Raw genomic sequence first — 18708 nt, 5'->3', positions numbered from 1 at the left:
AATAGTGCTTCTTTCTGGGGAGTAAGACTGGGAAGAATTTGGGGGGAGTTGCTTTTTTTTTTTTTTTTTTACTGTAAGTTTCATCCCTTCTGCATTGATGGAATTAAAAAAAATCAGACAAACATATTACTTTTATAATACAAAATTTAAATTCATCTGTAAATTAGGTGGCATATCCCAATGAGATGAGAGGAAGATCCAGAGGGGCTCAGGATAAAATTGCTTGAAAAGGGATAGCAAATCAAGGAAGACTTTGATATTAGGGGCAAGAGAAACTCCAGGATGGCCCCATCTCTTTGTTAGACCTGCCTAGGAATGAGTGACTTTAAAATGCTTTGTTGTAGGAGAAATTTAGTAATCCCCTCCTGCCCCATGACACCATCATTAAGTAAAGGTTCTTATGTGCAACAACAGAAGATGGGTTGGCCTAATTTAAGCAGAAAAGCAATTTACACGGTGAAGATATTGGGTGCTTCCCAGAATTGATGGAAAAGCTAGAGAATGGGGCTTCAAAAGGGAGCCAAGACCCAAGGGAAGTTTGCAGCAGAGAACAAATCAAGGTCACTCCAGTGGAAGCATCACCACCACCACTGTGACTGCCCTTTTCCTAGGGTCACTCCCTCCAGATTCATGAAGTCCCAGGCTGGAGTATCCGATAGGTTGAGACTGGGTTACATGTCTAGCACCTCGTTCATGGATAGTGATTGGGAATATCTGGTCCCTTTCTGCTTCCATAGGGGGTTTTAGGACCCTGCCTTTCCCTAGACTCACACAAAAGGGGAAATTCCCCTTTTAAGGGGACTGAAAGGCTGAGCATTTCTACATATACACCCACGAAAAGAGCAACAATGAGAACCTGCAAATCTCCAACATCCTAATGTAACTCTTCCTTTCTATTTCTAAGCATATTCGCATGTTTGATCATCACAGCACCATTTTCTAATTGAATTGCCTTTGTTTTTTTTTGTTGTTGTTGTTTTTGTTTTTTTTGTGGTACGCGGGCCTATCCCTCTTGTGGCCTCTCCCGTTGCGGAGCACAGGCTCCGGACGCGCAGGCTCAGCGGCCATGGCTCACGGGCCCAGCCGCTCCGCGGCATGTGGGATCTTCCCAGACCGGGGCACGAACCCGTGTCCCCTGCATCGGCAGGCGGACTCTCAACCACTGCGTCACCAGGGAAGCCCTGCCTTTGTTTTTTACTGTTTGTTATGTAGTTTGTTTGTTACTGTTTTTACTGTTTATATGTAGTTTGCAGATATTTTCTCCCAATCTGTAGCATGTCTTTTCATCTTATTAACAGGGTCTTTTGCAGAGCAAAAGTTTTTATCTATGATGAAGTTCAGTTTATCCATTTTTCCTTTTATGAATTGTGCTTTTGATTTCAAGTCAAAGAACTCTTTGACTAGCTCTAAATTTCAAAGATTTTCTTCTGTTTAATCCTAAAAGTTTTGTCGTTTTATGTTTTACATTTAAGTCCATGATCTATTTTGAGATAGTTTTTGTATAATATATGAGACTTAGGTTGACCTATGGAAGTCTAATTGTTCCAGCATTATTTGTTGAAAAGGCTGTCTTTCCTCTATTGAATTACTTTTGCAATTTTGTCAAAAATCAGTTGGGTTTATATATGTGAATTTATTTCTGTTTCTATATTTTTATTTTCTGTTTATTTCTGTTTCTATATTCTATTCTACTGATCTACAAGTATATCCTTCCACTAATAATACACTATTTATTACAGTAACTATATAATAAGTCTTGGCATTAGACTGACTCTTCTTACTTTTTTCTTTTTCAAAATGAAGCTATTTCAGTTACTTTGCCTTTATGTATAAATTTTAGAATAATCTTATGTCTACAAAAAATCTTGGTTTTATTCAATAATGATGCATATTTTAGCTCCTAAACATTATAGTTTTGGGACTTCCCTGGTGGTGCAGTGGTCAAGACTCCACGTTCCCAATGCAGGGGGCCCAGGTTTGAACCCTGGTCAGGGTACTAGATCCCACATACATGCCGCAACCAAGAGTTCACATGCCGCAACTAAGGAGCCGGTGAGGTGCAACTAAGGATCTGGTGGGGTGCAACTAAGGAGCCTGCGAGCCACAACTAAGGAGCCTGCCTGCTGCAACTGAGACCCAGTGCAACCAAAATAAATAAATAAATAAATAATTTTTAAAAAAAGTTATAGTTTTTACAACAGGCTAGATGTTAGATATTATAGATATTATAGGTGGTTGAAGGGAAACAATTCACTTCGTATTTAAATTTACAGTTTATCACTCAAAAAAACCTTTTCATGAAAAATGTCTTTTTAAATGTAATAATTTTAAAAACATAGGAAACTTCTTAAGAAGTTCAGATATTATTAGAAATAAAATAGGCCCACTGACTTGTAGACAGCTTAAAAGAAAACTTCTCTGAAACTGCACACTAAATGTGGCCATTAGTGTGTGAACTCCAATGGTGTGTTAAAAACTACTGAATGATTTTCAGAAGAATATCTAGAGAAAATTAAAACAAGAATAGATTTGGTAAATCTCGATACTTGATAGTTCAAAAAAATTGTATAAATCTTAAATTATCAGCACCCAAAATTTTAAATGTTATGATCCATAACATGATCATTTTCTTTAGGGCACTATTTTTTTTTTAATTAATTAATTTATTTATTTTTGGCTATGTTGGGTCTTCGTTGCTGTGCTCGGGCTCTCTCTAGATGTGGCGAGCGGGGACTGCTCTTCGTTGTGGTGCTCAGGCTTCTCATTGTGGTGGCTTCTCTTGTTGTGGAGCATGGGCTCTAGGTGTGCGGGTTTCAGTAGTTGCAAACTCCGGGCTCTGTAGTTGTGGCTCACGGGCTCTAGAGCGCAGGCTCAGTAGTTGTGGTGCCTGAGCTTAGTTGCTCCACGGCATGTGGGATCTTCCCGGACCAGGGCTCAAAACTGTGTCCCCTGCATTGGCAAGCAGATTCTTTTTTTTTCTTTTTCTATTTTTTTTTTTGCGGTACACGGGCCTCTCACTGTTGTGGCCTCTCCCGTTGCGGAGCACAGGCTCCGGACGCGCAGGCTCAGCGGCCATGGCTCACGGACCCAGCCGCTCCGCGGCATGTGGGATCTTCCCGGACCGGGGCATGAACCCGTGTCCCCTGCATCGGCAGGCGGACTCTCAACCACTGCGCCACCAGGGAAGCCCAAGCTGGTGGATTCTCAACCACTGTGCCGCTAGGGAATTCCCTAGGGCACATTTTTAACACCTTTTGACTTGTATAAATAAAACATCCTACTGTTTTCCCAGTTCAATTTATAGTATAATTCAACAGGACTTTTGGTGACTGCTGGGGTTCACACTAAGTCATGAATTGTAGCGTATTCTGCAGTCACGCAAATGGGTTCTCTGTTACTTTTTTGTAAGTATGTATACTGTGCAGAAATCTTTCTCTTAAAAACAGCAGCTGCAGTAATCCATCTTCAAATATTCCCAAGCAGCCAGCTTCTGAGGCATTTCTTACGGTGTATATAAAGTCAGCCACTGTATTCTTTAGGTGGAACAAAGAGGTTATTTCATGACTGGTTGAGGATGACTTCTGCAATCAGTGACAAAGGTACTCAGTAACTGACCAAAATGCCTTCTTTATAGGATACAATTCACTTATAATCTTATGCTTAAATTTTATGCTTAAAAAGTGCTGTGCTTTCCACCTGTGACTATTGGCCTTGCATATCATTCTGCAAAATCATCTGGAGGAGCAGGCCATCCATGTTCCTGCTTCATCATAGGAAGACATACCTGCAGTTATATTTCTAAAATCTAGTGGAAGTTTCCAAGTGTCCCTTGGGATTTATTTTGTGTGATAGTCCAATAAAAATTTGTTCCAAAGATCTCAAAGTTTAACCTTTCCAGATAGAACTAAATTGTAATATTTCTTAATCTTAACCTTTGCTCAGTGCTCTTAGCAAAGGTAAAGGTAAAATGATAAAAATCTTTGAAGTTTATTTTGTCCTTCTTGCTCTTATCTTAGCAAAAGAGCTGAACTATCACTCTAGCTCTGTCATGCCATCTTCAAATTCCACCGCCCCTTTAATTAATTTTTTTGCCAAATTCACATTGAATAGCTGCCCTGAAATCCCACACTTTCGATGATGCACTGACACTAATAGGGTCTAGGTTTAAATCATTACAAAACTGTTGAATCCCATCAACTCCAATTTATTTTCACCTCACGGACTTTTGTACTTGCTATACAGTTGTTCTAGCTTCGTCTAGTCTACTGGATTTCTTGTGGATTCTTTGTAGAATGAGTTTGGGTTTTGGAAGAAGTTGCTAGTTCTCACTCATTCAGTGTTAAACAGTACAATATGTCGCAGTTTTTTCACCAGCCTGAGTAAATGCCATGACTGGGGGCCTTGTTTTTCTCAGACAGTTTAAACTTATGCCTACCTGGCACTTCTAAATGGGTCTGAGGCTCCCCTCAGAGGCTCCACAGCATCACTGTGGCTGGCTCTGCAGGTCCAGGCCACTAGCCACTTCATTTTAAATAGATGTCAGAAGACCACTATCCTAGCTGCCCCTCCGCAGGTAGTGCTTTTCTGATGGGTTCTCAGTCTGGGTTATGCATATAAGCAGTTTTACTTTTCATAATACTTTTCCACCAACAGGTGGCACTAATAATTCCCCTTATTTCCATAGTACCCCAGGAATAAGACTTGTGTGGCATTTAGAACATATCTTTTGTACTTTTTTGAGTTGAAACATGGATGATTTTTAAGAGTATCTAAGGCAGAAAACACCCGGCATTCCTGATCAAGTCTTGAGCATGTTGCCTTTCTCCTGGATTACTGGCTTCTAGCTCCAGTCTCTTCTTTCACTCCTTGTCTAAACACCTTGGTTGGTCTTCCAACAAAACAAGATGAGTAGAAGTCATGAGAAAAACAGAGAGAAATACAAAATCCATATGCTGAAGTCCCTTTCCATGGGAGAAAGGATGACATTAATGTTGATTGTCTGGACTGGAGAAGAACTCAATTTTGAACAAATTGACTAAACATTTATTGCAGAGTTACTCCATGCATAGTACTATTCTATATATTCCCTGTGAATGTATAGAACTCTAATACCTAAGATCCTATTCTCAAAGCCTATACCCTAATTGAGATAAAATAGGCACACGAAGTACATGTGAGATCTATAATAATTTTCAGTGTACAGTGTATGAATAGGATGGTATTATCAGAAGAACGAGTAGAGTAAAATACTACGCGAGTTTGGAGGAGGTAAAGAATAATTCAGTCAGTCAGTCAGTCAATCAGTATTTATTGAACACCCCCTATGTCAGTGTTCTTGGCATAGAGAATACAATGTTGATAAAGACAGATAAGATTTCTGCCTTCAGGGAAGGCCTCTCTGAGGAGGTGACACTTGAGCTGAGACCTAAATACTGAGAAGAAGATAGATATTTGAAGAACTAGAGGAGGAGCTTTCCAAGCAGAAGGAACATTTAGTGAAAAGCCCCAAGGCAGACATTGGCTTGATATGTTTCAGGGAAGGAAGAAGGCCTGGGTGGCTGGAGGATAGTGAACAAGGAGAGGATGGCAGAAGACATGGGTGTAGAGGTGGGTGGAAGTCACAGATCACGTGGGGGATTTGTAGGCCGTGGTGAGGAGCTGGATTTGTGACTTTGGGGATGGCTTTATGGAAGAGGCAGAACTTGAGTTGGAGAATGGTGGATTTGGCTTGTTGGAGGGAAAGGAGAGGGTGATAGAGGTTGAGGGTTGTGGAAGTGCTCGTTCAAGTGCTGTGGTAGCCCATCCTCAGCCCATCCTGTGTCACAGAGTGACGAGGGTTGCTGCCTGAAGATGGTGATGATGATGATGATGACGTCGATGATAGTGATGACAGGTGCCAGCACTTAATGAGTGTTTACCTAGTGCCAGGCACTGTGAAAAGCCCTTTACCATGGATCATCTCATGTCTTATATCTGCCCTTCGAGTTGGGTGCAATTATTATGCACATTTCAGAGATGAGAACACAGAGAGGCTAAGTAAATAGTGGTGTAAGTGGTTTGCTAAAACGTGGCATATTCATTTTCCTGTTCTCAAAATAAAGAACATCAAATGAGCTAGAACTTGTTTTTCAGAAGCCAGGAAAACAGAAGCCGAGTATTTGCCTCCCTCCCTGGAAGAGAGAGGAGAGAGGCAAAGCTCACTCAGTGTGGGTGATGAGGAAATGGGTGCCCCGGGTCTTATGGGGACAGGCCTTTTACATGGAGCTAAACCTCCTAGTTCTGTCAGTCAGACAAGGGTTCTGTGAAGGAAAGCCAGCATTTGCTCCCATGATTCTCAATCCTTTGGGAAGCACAGAGTGCTCAGAGGAGCCTCACTGCTTACAAGTGAAGCACAAGGCCCCTTAAGACGGGCCAACTTGTATCAATGTCTCCGGCTGTCACTGTTGGCCGGTTGGGCATGTAATATTCTGACTCAGTTTCTTCATGTGCAAAATGAGGACAATGGTACCTACCTTGTGGGGGTATTAGGAGGATTAAGATGATGTAAAATGCTTGGTGGTGACAACAACAATGTTTCCCATTTACCTGTGTTTACTCCGTGCACAGCCTGGTAAAGAGGAAGTGCTTAATTAATGGAGCAGTTTATACTTATTATTATTATTCCCTAACTCATCTAGTCTCTTCTGTTGCTCTGTGACACCCACACTGTGGAAATCACCACTTTCCTTCCTTTCCTCCAGCCAGGCTCTCCTCCCTGCACACCCAGATGTTTCCCTGTTCTCTGTCCTTGTCTCATGCTGAGCCCTAAATCGTCAATTCGGCCGTCTCCTGACACCAAACCATCAATGCCCCTATGCTAGTTTGCAGATATTTCAAATTCAACTGGTTCCATCCCAGTGTTCTCTCGAAAAATGTTTTCCAATGTTCAAAATTTTAGCTTTTAGTTTAGAAATTAAACAGTTTATCTAATTTATTCTTAAGCCTTGTGCTTTTTTAGAGTATGATCTCAATATTACGGAGTGACCAGAAGCGATGAATGCCAAAACCACTGCGCCTTCCACAGAGTCAAAAGATGGTGTAATTTTGTGAAATGGAGGAAATATGCATTTTGAATGGGTTTAAAAAAACCTATTACTTCCTTTCCTTCCTGCAGAGAGTACTGAGAACATTAAGTAACAGTTTATGACTGACTCAGCATCCCTCCCTGGAATGTTAGTCATTAAGTGTTCTCTAAAAGTAGTGTCTTCAAGGACTGCTGAGATGGGGATGGCCAGCCTCTAGCAGCCATGAGCATTAGGGCTTGGGAAAGCCAACCCTGAGGCTGTCAGGACTGGTGCCACACTCCAAGTGTACAGTTCCTTTGGGGTAATCTGATCATTGACTGAACATTTGGTGATGTTAAGAAATTATTGTTCATTGTTTTAGATGTAATAATTAGTTATCTTTTGTATTTATTTATTCATTCATTTATGCATGCATGCATGCACACCGCGCCATGCGGCATGTGGGATCTTAGTTCCCCAACCAGGATCAAACTCGTGCCCAGTGCAGTGGAAACGTGGAGTGTTAACCACTGGACCACCAGGGAAGTCCCTACAGTTATCTTTTAAAAATAATTCTTATCTTTGTGTTTTTTTTTTTTTTTTTTTTTTTTTGCGGTACGCGGGCCTCTCACTGTTGTGACCTCTCCCGTTGCGGAGCACAGGCTCCGGACGTGCAGGCTCAGTGGCCATGGCTCACGGGCCCAGCCGCTCCGCGGCATGTGGGATCTTCCTGGACCGGGGCAAGAACCTGTGTCCCCTGCATCGGCAGGCGGACTCTCAACCACTGTGCCACTAGGGAAGCCCCAAAATAATTCTTATCTTTGAAAGATACATATTGAAGATTGAATTGATGAAATGATATGATGCTTGAATTCTGCTTCAAAATAATCTAGTTCAGACTGAGGGATATAGGTGGAAACAAGATTGACCATAATCTGATCATTTTTAAATCTGAGTGATAGGTATAATGTGATGGTTCCTTATGTTCTTCTCTCTACTTTTCTATAATTTTGGAATTTTCCATAATAAAAATAATTGTTTTAGGTGCATGGGTAAGCTTTAGTGCGCAGACCAGGTACTGTTCTGGTTGTTCAAGACTTTAGGCCCATGCAGGGGTCCTAGGTGAGCTTTTAGTGTCAATGTTGGTGAACACACAGCCTGTGCCTGATGAATATTGAATGAGTAAATGAAAGCAGAGAGGCATAAAGCTCTGACCCTTTTCTTCCTGTCTTTGCAGCGGAGCCCAGGGGGAATACGCTGGGCTAGCCACTATCCGAGCCTACTTAGACGGGAAAGGAGAGAGACACAGAACAGTGAGTGTGGACCGTTTGCTCACCGTCGGGGGGTGGGGGGAGGGCAGCAGGTTCAGCTTTAGGGTCCCTTTCATTCTGTGGGACACTCCCTCCAAGTCTTCTTGGAAGAAGCTGGGGAAACATAAAATCAAGAAACAAATGTCTGTGAACTGGCTATTACGATCCTTGCCTCCAAGACGTTTCACTGGACCATTTTGAGGGAAAACATTTGGAGATAAAAGGCTTTCTCTCAAAGCCAGTCTGTAAAAGTCAGCCAGTTGGCTGTGGACCTGCTCCCCGCAGGGAGCGAAGGGAGGAAGGGGCAGGAATGTTGCCATTCCAAGCCTCCCTCCTTGGCTCAGCCCTGGACAGAGGGCAGAGACTGAGCTTTCATTCTTCTGTAACTCCTACCGTGCCTGAGCACAGTTCTTGTCATATGTATGCTCAGAAAATATTTATTGGATAAATAAACTCCCTATTAAGTGATTCTCAGCTCTAAGCAACAAAAGAAGACATGGAGCAGAGTTCACGGTTCTGCTTCTTTGTTTGCTTTGGGTGAGAGTCTAGTCTCTAGGGTCCAAACTGCTTTTGGGGGTCCCTTGTGCGGCCAGCAGGTGCTAATGGGCTCGCCAGGCCTCCACTAATCCCCAAAGGCAGTGCCTTTAGCAGATGACCTAACAACACAGGCTTCAGATTGTGGCTGAAGGAGGTCTGTGTTCCCGGGACCTTCATTTTGGTGATGGCCACGTTAAACTTGAACTGCATGAGCTGTGGAGGTGGTGGTAGAGGGAGCAGTGGGTAGGATCCAGGAGCAGGTCGAAGCGTCTGCCCAGCCCAGGAGAGTTAGAGGAAAAGGTGCTGGGGTGGTCTGGCTGCCCACAGAAGTGGGGTGCAGTGGGTGGTAGTCCAATCTTAGTCCATTCCTGGTTTTATTAAAGCTGGAAGATTGTTTATGGCCAGTTGCCTGGATTTTGCAGTGAAGAATTTAAATACTATTTCACTTCCCTTTCACAAAAGGGGAGAAAAAAATTTTTCTCCCGCCTTCCCTTGTTTATCCATCCTGATTACACAGGTGTGTTTTCCCAGGCCTTCGTCCTGGTTGGGGAATAGAATTGATTTTCAAAGACCTTTCGGAAAACAGGACATTTATTACTTGAATAAGTTATTGAAGACTGGCCACATGCAAGGTACTGTGTGTGCCAGTCCAGAGAGAGATCAAGCGATAAATCAGACAGATACAGTCCCTGATATTTCAACTTTTTTTTTTTGCTTGGGTGTTGAATTCTTTAACTTTCTAAGGAAGGGTTAGTTTGGAATTACAATTATTCTTTGGACCTCAGAACCTCAGCACTGTCATAGAGGCAGAAGGGAAACACTGGGACTCCAGTGAGAGGATGCCAGATGACTGACATTTAAAGTTGCTTTCTCTATTTTTCCTCCGTGGCTTCCATGTACTCAGTAGGCCCTGGAACTTCCCATTGTTATGTTCTTTAATCATGAGGTGTCTGGGACTCCTGGGGAGGGAGCCATTCATCCTGTGTAACCATCTTCATGTCGCTCCTGCTTTATGGAGAGGCCGCCGAGATCTACACTGTGGTGCTTGTGGAAGGCCAGTGAGCAGCTACCGAGAAAAGGCCAGCTAAACCCCGGGTCTGTCCACTCTGTGATACTTCCCATCCCTCCTGGGTTCCCTTGCTCTTTAGTCTGACACCCGGAGCTATCTGTGAATGTCTAGGAGTTGGGGACCAAACCAGAAAGGTCAAGGAAAAAGGATGAGAGACGTTTTGATTGGGCCTGGGCAGAGTTGTTCTGTGACTCATGGATTCTTTTTAGTTCCTTTTCCTTCTTTGTTTTTTCCAGTCCTCCCTTCTCTCTCAGTCCCCTTGTGTGTGACTTTTCTTCTGGCACCACTGTTCACACTACCATCACTGAAATGTTGGGAGAGGTTATTCCACTGAAGGACAGAGAGGAGTGGGATGCTGCATTTTGGGGGGTGGGTGAGGGGAGGCAGGGAAGGCTACCCAGTCACTGAGCTTGTAGAAATACAGAACTCTTAAGTTTGGAAATGTTGGCATCCTTTCTAGATTAAAGATTTTAAGTAAACCTAACTTTTTTAGTTAGAGAAAAAGAAAATGACTTATTATTCAAATAATCAGGGAGGACTTTTCAGCATCAGAGATGTCTAAGACAGCTGTTTCCATACAACAGACTCTAATGGAATCTAGTAAAATATATCCTTCTTTTGGAAAAAAAAAAGAATGTGGGGAAGTCATGTGCTACAGAACCTCCCGGGTTCCTGATGATTCTCTTATTTCAAGCTGTTTTGGAAGTTATTTTCACATTTACTCTTAGGTTAAATTTCAGAGGTTCCTAAAATGCAATGGCCAAGTTCTTGATTTACCAGTTTAACTTGAGAGAATACAAATTATTTAACAAACACTTATCTAGAAATTACCCTGTGCCAGGCACTGTCCTAAACACTTTATGATTATTAACTCAATTTGCCTGTCAAATACTAACTCAGGTTTGTGGATCAGAGGCTGAATTTCCTATACAAAGGGAAAACGCTGACCAAAAAACTTCCCCAAAAAACAAAAAAAACCCACCGCCAAAAAACACCCCCAAAACCTGTATGTATTTTTCTTTTCTAAGCTGCCTGAGGCAAAGGAGTGGCCTTTTGTTTTTCGATTTTACCTGTGGTAAGAAATTGATTTCCCTTGCAAAGTGGCCCTCCTCCTTAATCTGTCACTCATTCAGCAAGTCTTTTTTTTTTTATAGATTTATTTTATTTATTTATTCATTTGTTTTTTGGCTGTGTTGGGTCTTCCGTTGCTGTGTGCTGGCTTTCTCTGGTTGTCGCAAGTGGGGGCTACTTTTCCTTGCAGTGAGTGGCTTCTCATTGCGGTGGCTTGTTGCGGAGCACAGGCTCTAGGTGCACAGGCTTCAGTAGTTGTGTCACACGGGCTTCAGTAGTTGTTGCTCATGGGCTTAGTTGCTCCGCGGCATGTGGCATCTTACCAGAGCAGGGCTTGAACCCGTGTCCCCTGCATTGGCAGATGGATTCTTAACCACTGCACCACCAGGGAAGCCCCCAGCAAGAGTTTGAGGATGAGCTATGTTGGGTCTGTACCAGGTGCATTGGGGGGTTAGAAAAACACAGCATCCACCTAAACACTAACCAAAGAGGGTTAGTGTTGATAAAATAGCAAATCTGGGTCCTGTTATTTCCAAGTCCTTTGCAACGCCACAATTTTTAAAGTGAGGATCCACATAGAAAATCAGAAACATCTAACAGCAAAAAATTCCTGACAAAACCACTGAGACCTTTTCTTTCTGCTAATCCTTATATCAGGATGTGTATTAGTTTCCCATGGCTACTGTGACAAATTACTACAAATTTAGTGGCTTAGAACAACACAGGTTTTTTTTCTTATAGTTATGGACGCTAGAAGTCTGAAATTGGTTTCACTTGGCTAAAGTCAGTGTGTTGGCAGGGCTCGTTCCTTCTGGAGGATCCAGGAGAGAATCTGTTTCTTTGCCTTTCCTAGTTTCTGGAGGCCTCCTACATTCCTTGACTCATGGCCCCTTCCTGCCATCACTCCAACCCCTTGTTCAGTTATCACATCTTCTACCTCCTCTGTAGTCAAAGCTTCCCCTGGTTCCTTATGATGAGAACACTTGTGAATGCATTTAGGGTCCAACCTATAATCCAGATTTCAAGATCCCATCTCAAGATCCTCAATTTCTCACCTCAAGATCCTTAACTTAATCACACCAGCAAAATCCCTTTTGCCAAATAAAGTCACATTCGTAGACTCTGGGATTAGAATGTGGACACATTTGGATGCTATTCAGTGTATCGCAAGATGAGTGACATTTTTAGCTTGGATGTTTTTGTTGCCTCGTAACTTCTCTGGTATGAATTCTTCATTGCGGCCTTTAACAAATATTTTATATTCACTTTTAAATATTCACCTTTCCCTTCCTTGATCAGTGTTCTGCCCAGAAGGTATCCTTTTATCCAAAGATCCTTTGGTAGAATAAAAATATCTTGTGAGAAAGGAAAAATAACTCCAGCGTTGGTCCTGAGAAATTAAAGAATTTAATACAAAAGGGAAACATTTAAACAAGAAAAAGGATTTGAGGACAACACAGCATGATCAGCATGAGACCAGTAACCATTCAAAAGAGGCACTAACTCTCTGTCTGCAGAAGAACAACAAAGTAATTTCATGTTTGCCTCTGTTTGTAGTTCTCTTTGGATCACATGCATTTTGCCAAAGTAGATGGCTTTGCTGTTTTTGAGGAAACGGCTGTAAGCTAAATTTCCCCTTCATAAGCCCATTTTTATGATGCCCATCCATTTCTCTTCAAGGGGTGTCAGTATTGGTTCTGGGATTAAAAAAAAAGAAAAACAGGATTGTTTTCAGGGTCAATATTGCTTCTTCTTGTTGCTTTCTGTTGGAGGGAACTCCATGAGGCCCTTTGCTGTAGTGGGGCACCATCAGATCATACAGAGCACCTGTGTTCACATGATTTGGGGGCAGGAAGTGAAAATGATTTAAATCTGGGGATTTTTTTTTTTTTTTTGCGGTACGCGGGCCTCTCACTGTTGTGGCCTCTCCCATTGCTGAGCACAGGCTCCGGACGCGCAGGCTCAGCGGCCATGGCTCACGGGCCCAGCCGCTCCGCGGCATGTGGGATCTTCCCGGACCGGGGCACGAACCCGTGTCCCCTGCATCGGCAGGCGGACTCTCAACCACTGCACCACCAGGGAAGCCCTAAATCTGGGAGTTTTAATGTTGTGCGTGCCTACCATCCGCCTTCCATAAGAATTCAGCACATCTTTAAGCTCTGGCTTAGGTTCTAGCTCTTGACATACTTTCTCTTGATCTCTTCAACTTGAAGTGGCACCCCGTTATTCTGAGTTCCTTTGGTACCTGTGGGCTCTAGACATTTTTTTTAAAGAATTTTTATTTCCCTAATTATACTGACAACGACAAGATGCTTTGGAAAGAGAGGAATGGCTTCGTCAGATAAGGGAGGAGGAAATGTTTCCACTGGCCAAGGAGACTAGGTTGAGGTGATGTAGTCCCTGTTTAAAGGGTCCTTTTATTTATTTGTTTATTTTTATATTTTAATCTGACCGCACCGCCCGGCATGTGGGATCTTAGTTCCCCAACCAGGGATCGAACCCGCGTCCCCTGCACTGGAAGCGCGGAGTCTTAGCCACTGGACCTCCAGGGAAGTCCTTCTAGACATTTATTTATATGGATGCCAGCCTTGTCAGTGAATGCAGTGTGTGAGCACAGGGCAGGGGCTGATCGGCATTTGTGCTTAGTTATGATTCTCATGGCAACTAACAATTCATTGCACAGAGTAAGCATCCAATAATGAAGTAGTCATTGGTGTGTTGGCACTGGGAGGCCTTGGAATATGTCGACTATTACTTCTTCTGGTCTCAGTAGAGCCAAGCAGAGCACTGGAGCTGTGATGTGTACATTTGAGTCCCAGAGTTTAACTTCCAATCTCACGTTCTTGTAAGGTGCTTTCTATATATTATAGGTGAGACAAGGTTAGAATAAGTCTAGGCCTGTTTTTGGTGTTGCTGGGATAAGGGAGGAGAGTATTAATATTCTGAAAGTCTTTAGGGAACAGTATTTGGGGATTCAGTGTAAACTCCTGTTGGACATTGTTTTGTAATACGGTACTAATGAAATAGTAGTAGACTTTAAGGCACTACTGGTCAATTTAAATATCACGTGACACCTATTGAATTTGTGCTCCAAGTATTTTGTAGGACTTTTCTGTCATTATGAATAGCCTGGTGATTTTTCTCTCCTTCCTTCCTTTCATTCCACTCCTAAGGTTTGCCTCATTCCAAAATCCGCACATGGAACCAATCCTGCAAGTGCACACATGGCAGGCATGAAGATTCAGCCTGTGGAGGTGGATAAATACGGGAATATCGATGCAGCTCACCTCAAGGCTATGGTACTCATCTTCCACTTAACAGATGGGGGAGGTCTGGGTTGGAAAGAAGTTGTGGGGATCAGGGATGGTTTATCTTCTTTTGCATTCTAATTAAAAGACTGCAGTTCCTCCTCTGAATGAGTCTAGGGGGAATGGCATAAAATCAGACAACCTAGCTGACTCTATAAGAAAAATAAAAGCAAGAGTCACATTTCTGGTCCAGAGTAAAGCTGACCACAGTCTATTTTACCTCTTCCTTCTCTAACAGGGAGAAAGTCCTTTACGCTGAAATCCCCTCATCTAATGTGTGCATGTGTAAGAAACTGAATTATTCACAGTGGTAGTAAGGATACTCCTTGCAGGATCTACCTGCCTCCTTCTGCCCAACCTTCCCCTCCTTCCCCCATTAACAGTCTCACTGGCAGTCACTGGTCTGCTCAATCTTTGTGTTGGGAATTAAAACATAAATGTAGATTTTGCAGATGCTTGTGATGGGCCCAACCGTTACCTGCTGAATTTCAGGCAATATTCCATCTTCCTTCTTCCAGCACCAATCCCCACTCCCAACCTCCCAACCTCCAGGAAGAGGTTGCCTAGCAACTGTATCTGCTTTCCACTGGTGGACTGGAGGCTGCATCTTAAGAGGGAAGGAAATCACTTGAATAGCAATGTGATTTTGTCGGGGTTATTAGGTATGGAGACTGAGAACTTCATGTAACTACCTCAAAGGGAAGATGAAAACACACAACGCTGCTCACCTCTCGTACCCACCCTCCTGCTTCCATAGCTCCATAAAGTTTTTACTGATAAATATTCTGGGCCTGTAGTTATAATTATTAAGTCTCTCCAAAATAGGATATGACCTTAAAATTTTTTCTTTTCATTTCCACATGAGCCTATTCACTGACTTGCTGGTCAAAAAAACGGGAACATGCCTTTTATATATGCTTGCCTTCTGTCAAAAGGAAAAACGATGGAGTTTTTTTTTAATCAGAGCAGAACACTCCTAGTGGGAATTCTAATTTCAGTAGAATGGGAGGGAAAGGGGATAAGGGTGGATATGGCAAGATGAGCAGAGAGAGAGATTAACTGTGAGAATCAACTTGTCTGGAACCGAAAAGATCTGAAGTAATTATTGAGATGATTTGAACCGAAGGAAAACCACTTTAGAGAGTTGAGCCCAAAATACCCAAAAATCTTCTGAACAGTTTTTTGGTTTTGACAATGGAGACCTATCCTGAAGGGATCTTGTTATTTCTTTGGAATGATTTACAAAGGGGGTAATGGCTGTGGACCTTCTATTAGTGTCATCCTACATTGAGACAGTTCCAGAAATGAAAAGAACAAGTCTTCGTCTTTCTTAATCCTTTAAAATAAAAAGCGAGGGATTGGCTAAGAAAGAAACATTCCCTCTCATTGTCTCCCTCTGCCCTTTTTTATCTTTCAGGTGGATAAACACAAGGAGAACCTGGCAGCAATCATGATTACGTACCCATCCACCAATGGAGTGTTTGAAGAGAACATCGGAGATGTGTGTGACCTGATCCACCAACACGGAGGACAGGTCTACCTGGACGGAGCAAATATGAATGCTCAGGTGGGCAGTGTGAGAGGGCTCCCTGAGAAAATGGTTAAGTACAAAAAAGAAAAAATTCATTTTCTTTGATTTCTTGCCAGTTGTCTTAAAACATGACACTGAATTCAGAACAGAGACTGACTTTTTCTATATTGCCAAATCAAAGAAAGTATGTACCACAATTTCACTGAGATTACAGACCCTAAGGAGGTCATGGGTGATGCTGAGGAGGAGGTAAAAAGGTTGAAGGGAAGCAGGGAGTGAGCTGAATGTCCTTAGCTTGTCACAGGGTGTTATCCCTCTGGGGGTACTAAAGGCGATGAGGTCAACTGACTCCCTTTCTGAGGGAATTTAGACCCAAGTTTTGGCCACTGGTGGCTGTTGATCTTCCATGGCCTTGGACTAGCTTCAGCTTCATCAGTGTGAAACAGCTGAATAGCTCTGTCCCCGAAGGGCTGATCCTGACTTCTTGGCAGGGCTTCGGGGGTGTGGTGGTGGTCTGTGTGATGTGTACCTTTGAGGAAATGCGTTAGGGAGACTGGAGGACAGGGACTTATCATCTTTTTAAGAGTCTTCTCAGCTTCCTCCTCTCCTTTTTTTTAAAAAATAAATTTATTTATTTATTTTGGGCTGCATTGGGTCTTTGTTGCTGCACGCTGGCTTTCTCTAGTTGCAGCGAGCAGGGGCTACTCTTTGTTGCTGTGCACGGGCTTCTCATTGCGGTGGCTTCTCTTTGTTGCGGAGCACGGGCTCTAGGCACGTGGGCTTCAATAGTTGTGGCTTGCGGGCTCTAGAGCGCAGGCTTAGCAGTTGTAGCGCACGGGCTTAGTTGCTCTGTGGCATGTGGGATCTTCCCAGACAAGGGCTGGAACCCGTATCCCCTGCATTGGCAGGTGGATTCTTAACCACTGCGCCACCAGGGAAGTCCCATATTTTAAAAAAAAAAGTTTTTTTAACCATTTCAGACTCTCTGCTTTTCTTTGCTCCTGTCTGATTTCTTTTGAGTAGTCCAGGGATTCTGTTGCTTCAGTAGCATAAATGGATTCTTTATCTTTGACCACATTCACAATTAGTCCAAATGCCAAAGTGGCAGGAACACTCATTGAATGTTGTGGCCGGTACCAGGATGGTCCAGGAAAGCTGTCAGCCTCCCTTTCTCTCCCTCGGCTCAGTATTCTCTCCATCAGCCTTTCAGCCCTTTATAGCCACGTGCCCTAAGGGGCCCTTTGGTAAAGTGCATGATACCCAAAGCAGGGGTGCTAGAAATTGCCTGTTTCAATAGCAGGGAGGTACTATCCTTTCTTGCGCTAGGGGTACTTCCTCTTCTCCCTCTTGGGGTGAATACTTAGGAATTGACTGTATATTCAAATCTAAATTAGGCTAAAAAGTCAGTTGCTGTTTCCATAGAAACCACAAGCCACGCTGCCTGTGGGATGCCAGGTTTAGGTTGCAGTATTTTTTTTTTTTAACATCTTTATTGGAGTATAATTGCTTTACAATGTAGTGTTAGTTTCTGCTGTATAACAAAGTGAATCAGTTATATATATACATATATCCCCATATCCCCCCCCCACCTCTTGTGTCTCCCTCCCACCCTCCCTATCCCACCCCTCTAGGTGGTCACAGAGCACCGAGCTGACTTCCCTGTGCTATGCAGCTGCTTCCCACTAGCTACCTGTTTTACATTTGGAAGTGTATATATGTCAATACTACTCTCTCATTTTGTCCCAGCTTACCCTTCCCCCTCCCCGTGTCCTCAAGTCCATTCTCTACATCTGCGTCTTTATTCCTGTCCTGCCCCTAGGTTCATCAGAACCATGTTTCTTTTTTTTAAGATTCCATATAAATGTGTTAACACACGGTATTTGTATGACAAATTTGTATGACAGACTCTAGATCCATGCACCTCACTACAAATAGTTGAATTTCGTTCTTTTTATGGCTGAGTAATATTCCATTGTATATATGTGCCACATCTTCTTTATCCATTCATCTGTCGATGGACACTTAGGTTGCTTCCATGTCCTGGCTATTGTAAATAGTGCTGCAATGAACGTTGTGGTACATGTCTCTTTTTTTTTTTTTTTTGCGGTACGCGGGCCTCTCACTGCTGTGGCCTCTCCCATTGCGGAGCACAGGCTCCAGACGCACAGGCTCAGTGGCCATGGCTCACGGGCCCAGCCGCTCCACGGCATGTGGGATCCTCCCGGACCGGGACACGAACCCGTGTCCCCTGCATCGGCAGGCGGACTCTCAACCACTGCGCCACCAGGGAAGCCCCATGCCTCTTTTTGAATTATGGTTTTCTCAGAGTATATGCCCAGTAGTGGGATTGCTGGGTCATATGGTGGTTCTATTTGTAGTTTTTTAAGGCACCTCCATACTGTTCTCCATAGTGGCTGTATCAATTTACATTCCCACCAACAGTGCAAGAGGGTTCCCTTTTCTCTACACCCTCTCCAGCACTTATTGTTTGTAGATATTTTGATGATGGCCATTCTGACTGGTGTGAGGTGATACCTCATTGTAGTTTTGATTTGCATTTCTCTAATGGTTAGTGATGTTGAGCATCCTTTCATGTGTTTGTTGGCAATCTGTATATCTTCTTTGGAGAAATGTCTATTTAGGTCTTCTGCCCATTTTTGGATTGGGTTGTTTGTTTTTTTTGACATTGAGCTGCATGAGCTGCTTGTATATTTCGGAGATTAATCCTTTGTCCGTTGCTTTGTTTACAAATATTTTCTCCCATTCTGAGGGCTGTCTTTTCGTCTTGTTTATGATTTCCTTTGCTGTGCAAAAGCTTTTAAGTTGTATTGGGTCCCAT

The 18708-nt window shown here is 43.0% G+C and overlaps 1 protein-coding gene across 4 annotated transcripts in view; it reads left to right on the top strand.

Annotated features, from left to right (window-relative positions):
• GLDC (glycine decarboxylase) overlaps positions 1-18708 on the top strand; it is a 137989-nt gene that overhangs the window by 93197 nt on the left and 26084 nt on the right. For all 4 annotated transcript variants that reach the window (XM_032634820.1, XM_032634823.1, XM_032634821.1 and 1 more), the window contains 3 exons: positions 8281-8356; positions 14204-14329; positions 15756-15905. In XM_032634820.1, coding sequence (XP_032490711.1) covers positions 8281-8356; positions 14204-14329; positions 15756-15905 — 352 coding nt within the window. The remainder of the gene's footprint in view (positions 1-8280; positions 8357-14203; positions 14330-15755; positions 15906-18708) is intronic.

Source organism: Phocoena sinus, chromosome 6 (genome assembly GCF_008692025.1).
Source record: "Phocoena sinus isolate mPhoSin1 chromosome 6, mPhoSin1.pri, whole genome shotgun sequence".
Classification (NCBI taxonomy): Eukaryota; Metazoa; Chordata; class Mammalia; order Artiodactyla; family Phocoenidae; genus Phocoena; species Phocoena sinus.
Note: the sequence above shows the minus strand (reverse complement) of the source record. Positions and strands in the feature narration are given on the sequence as shown.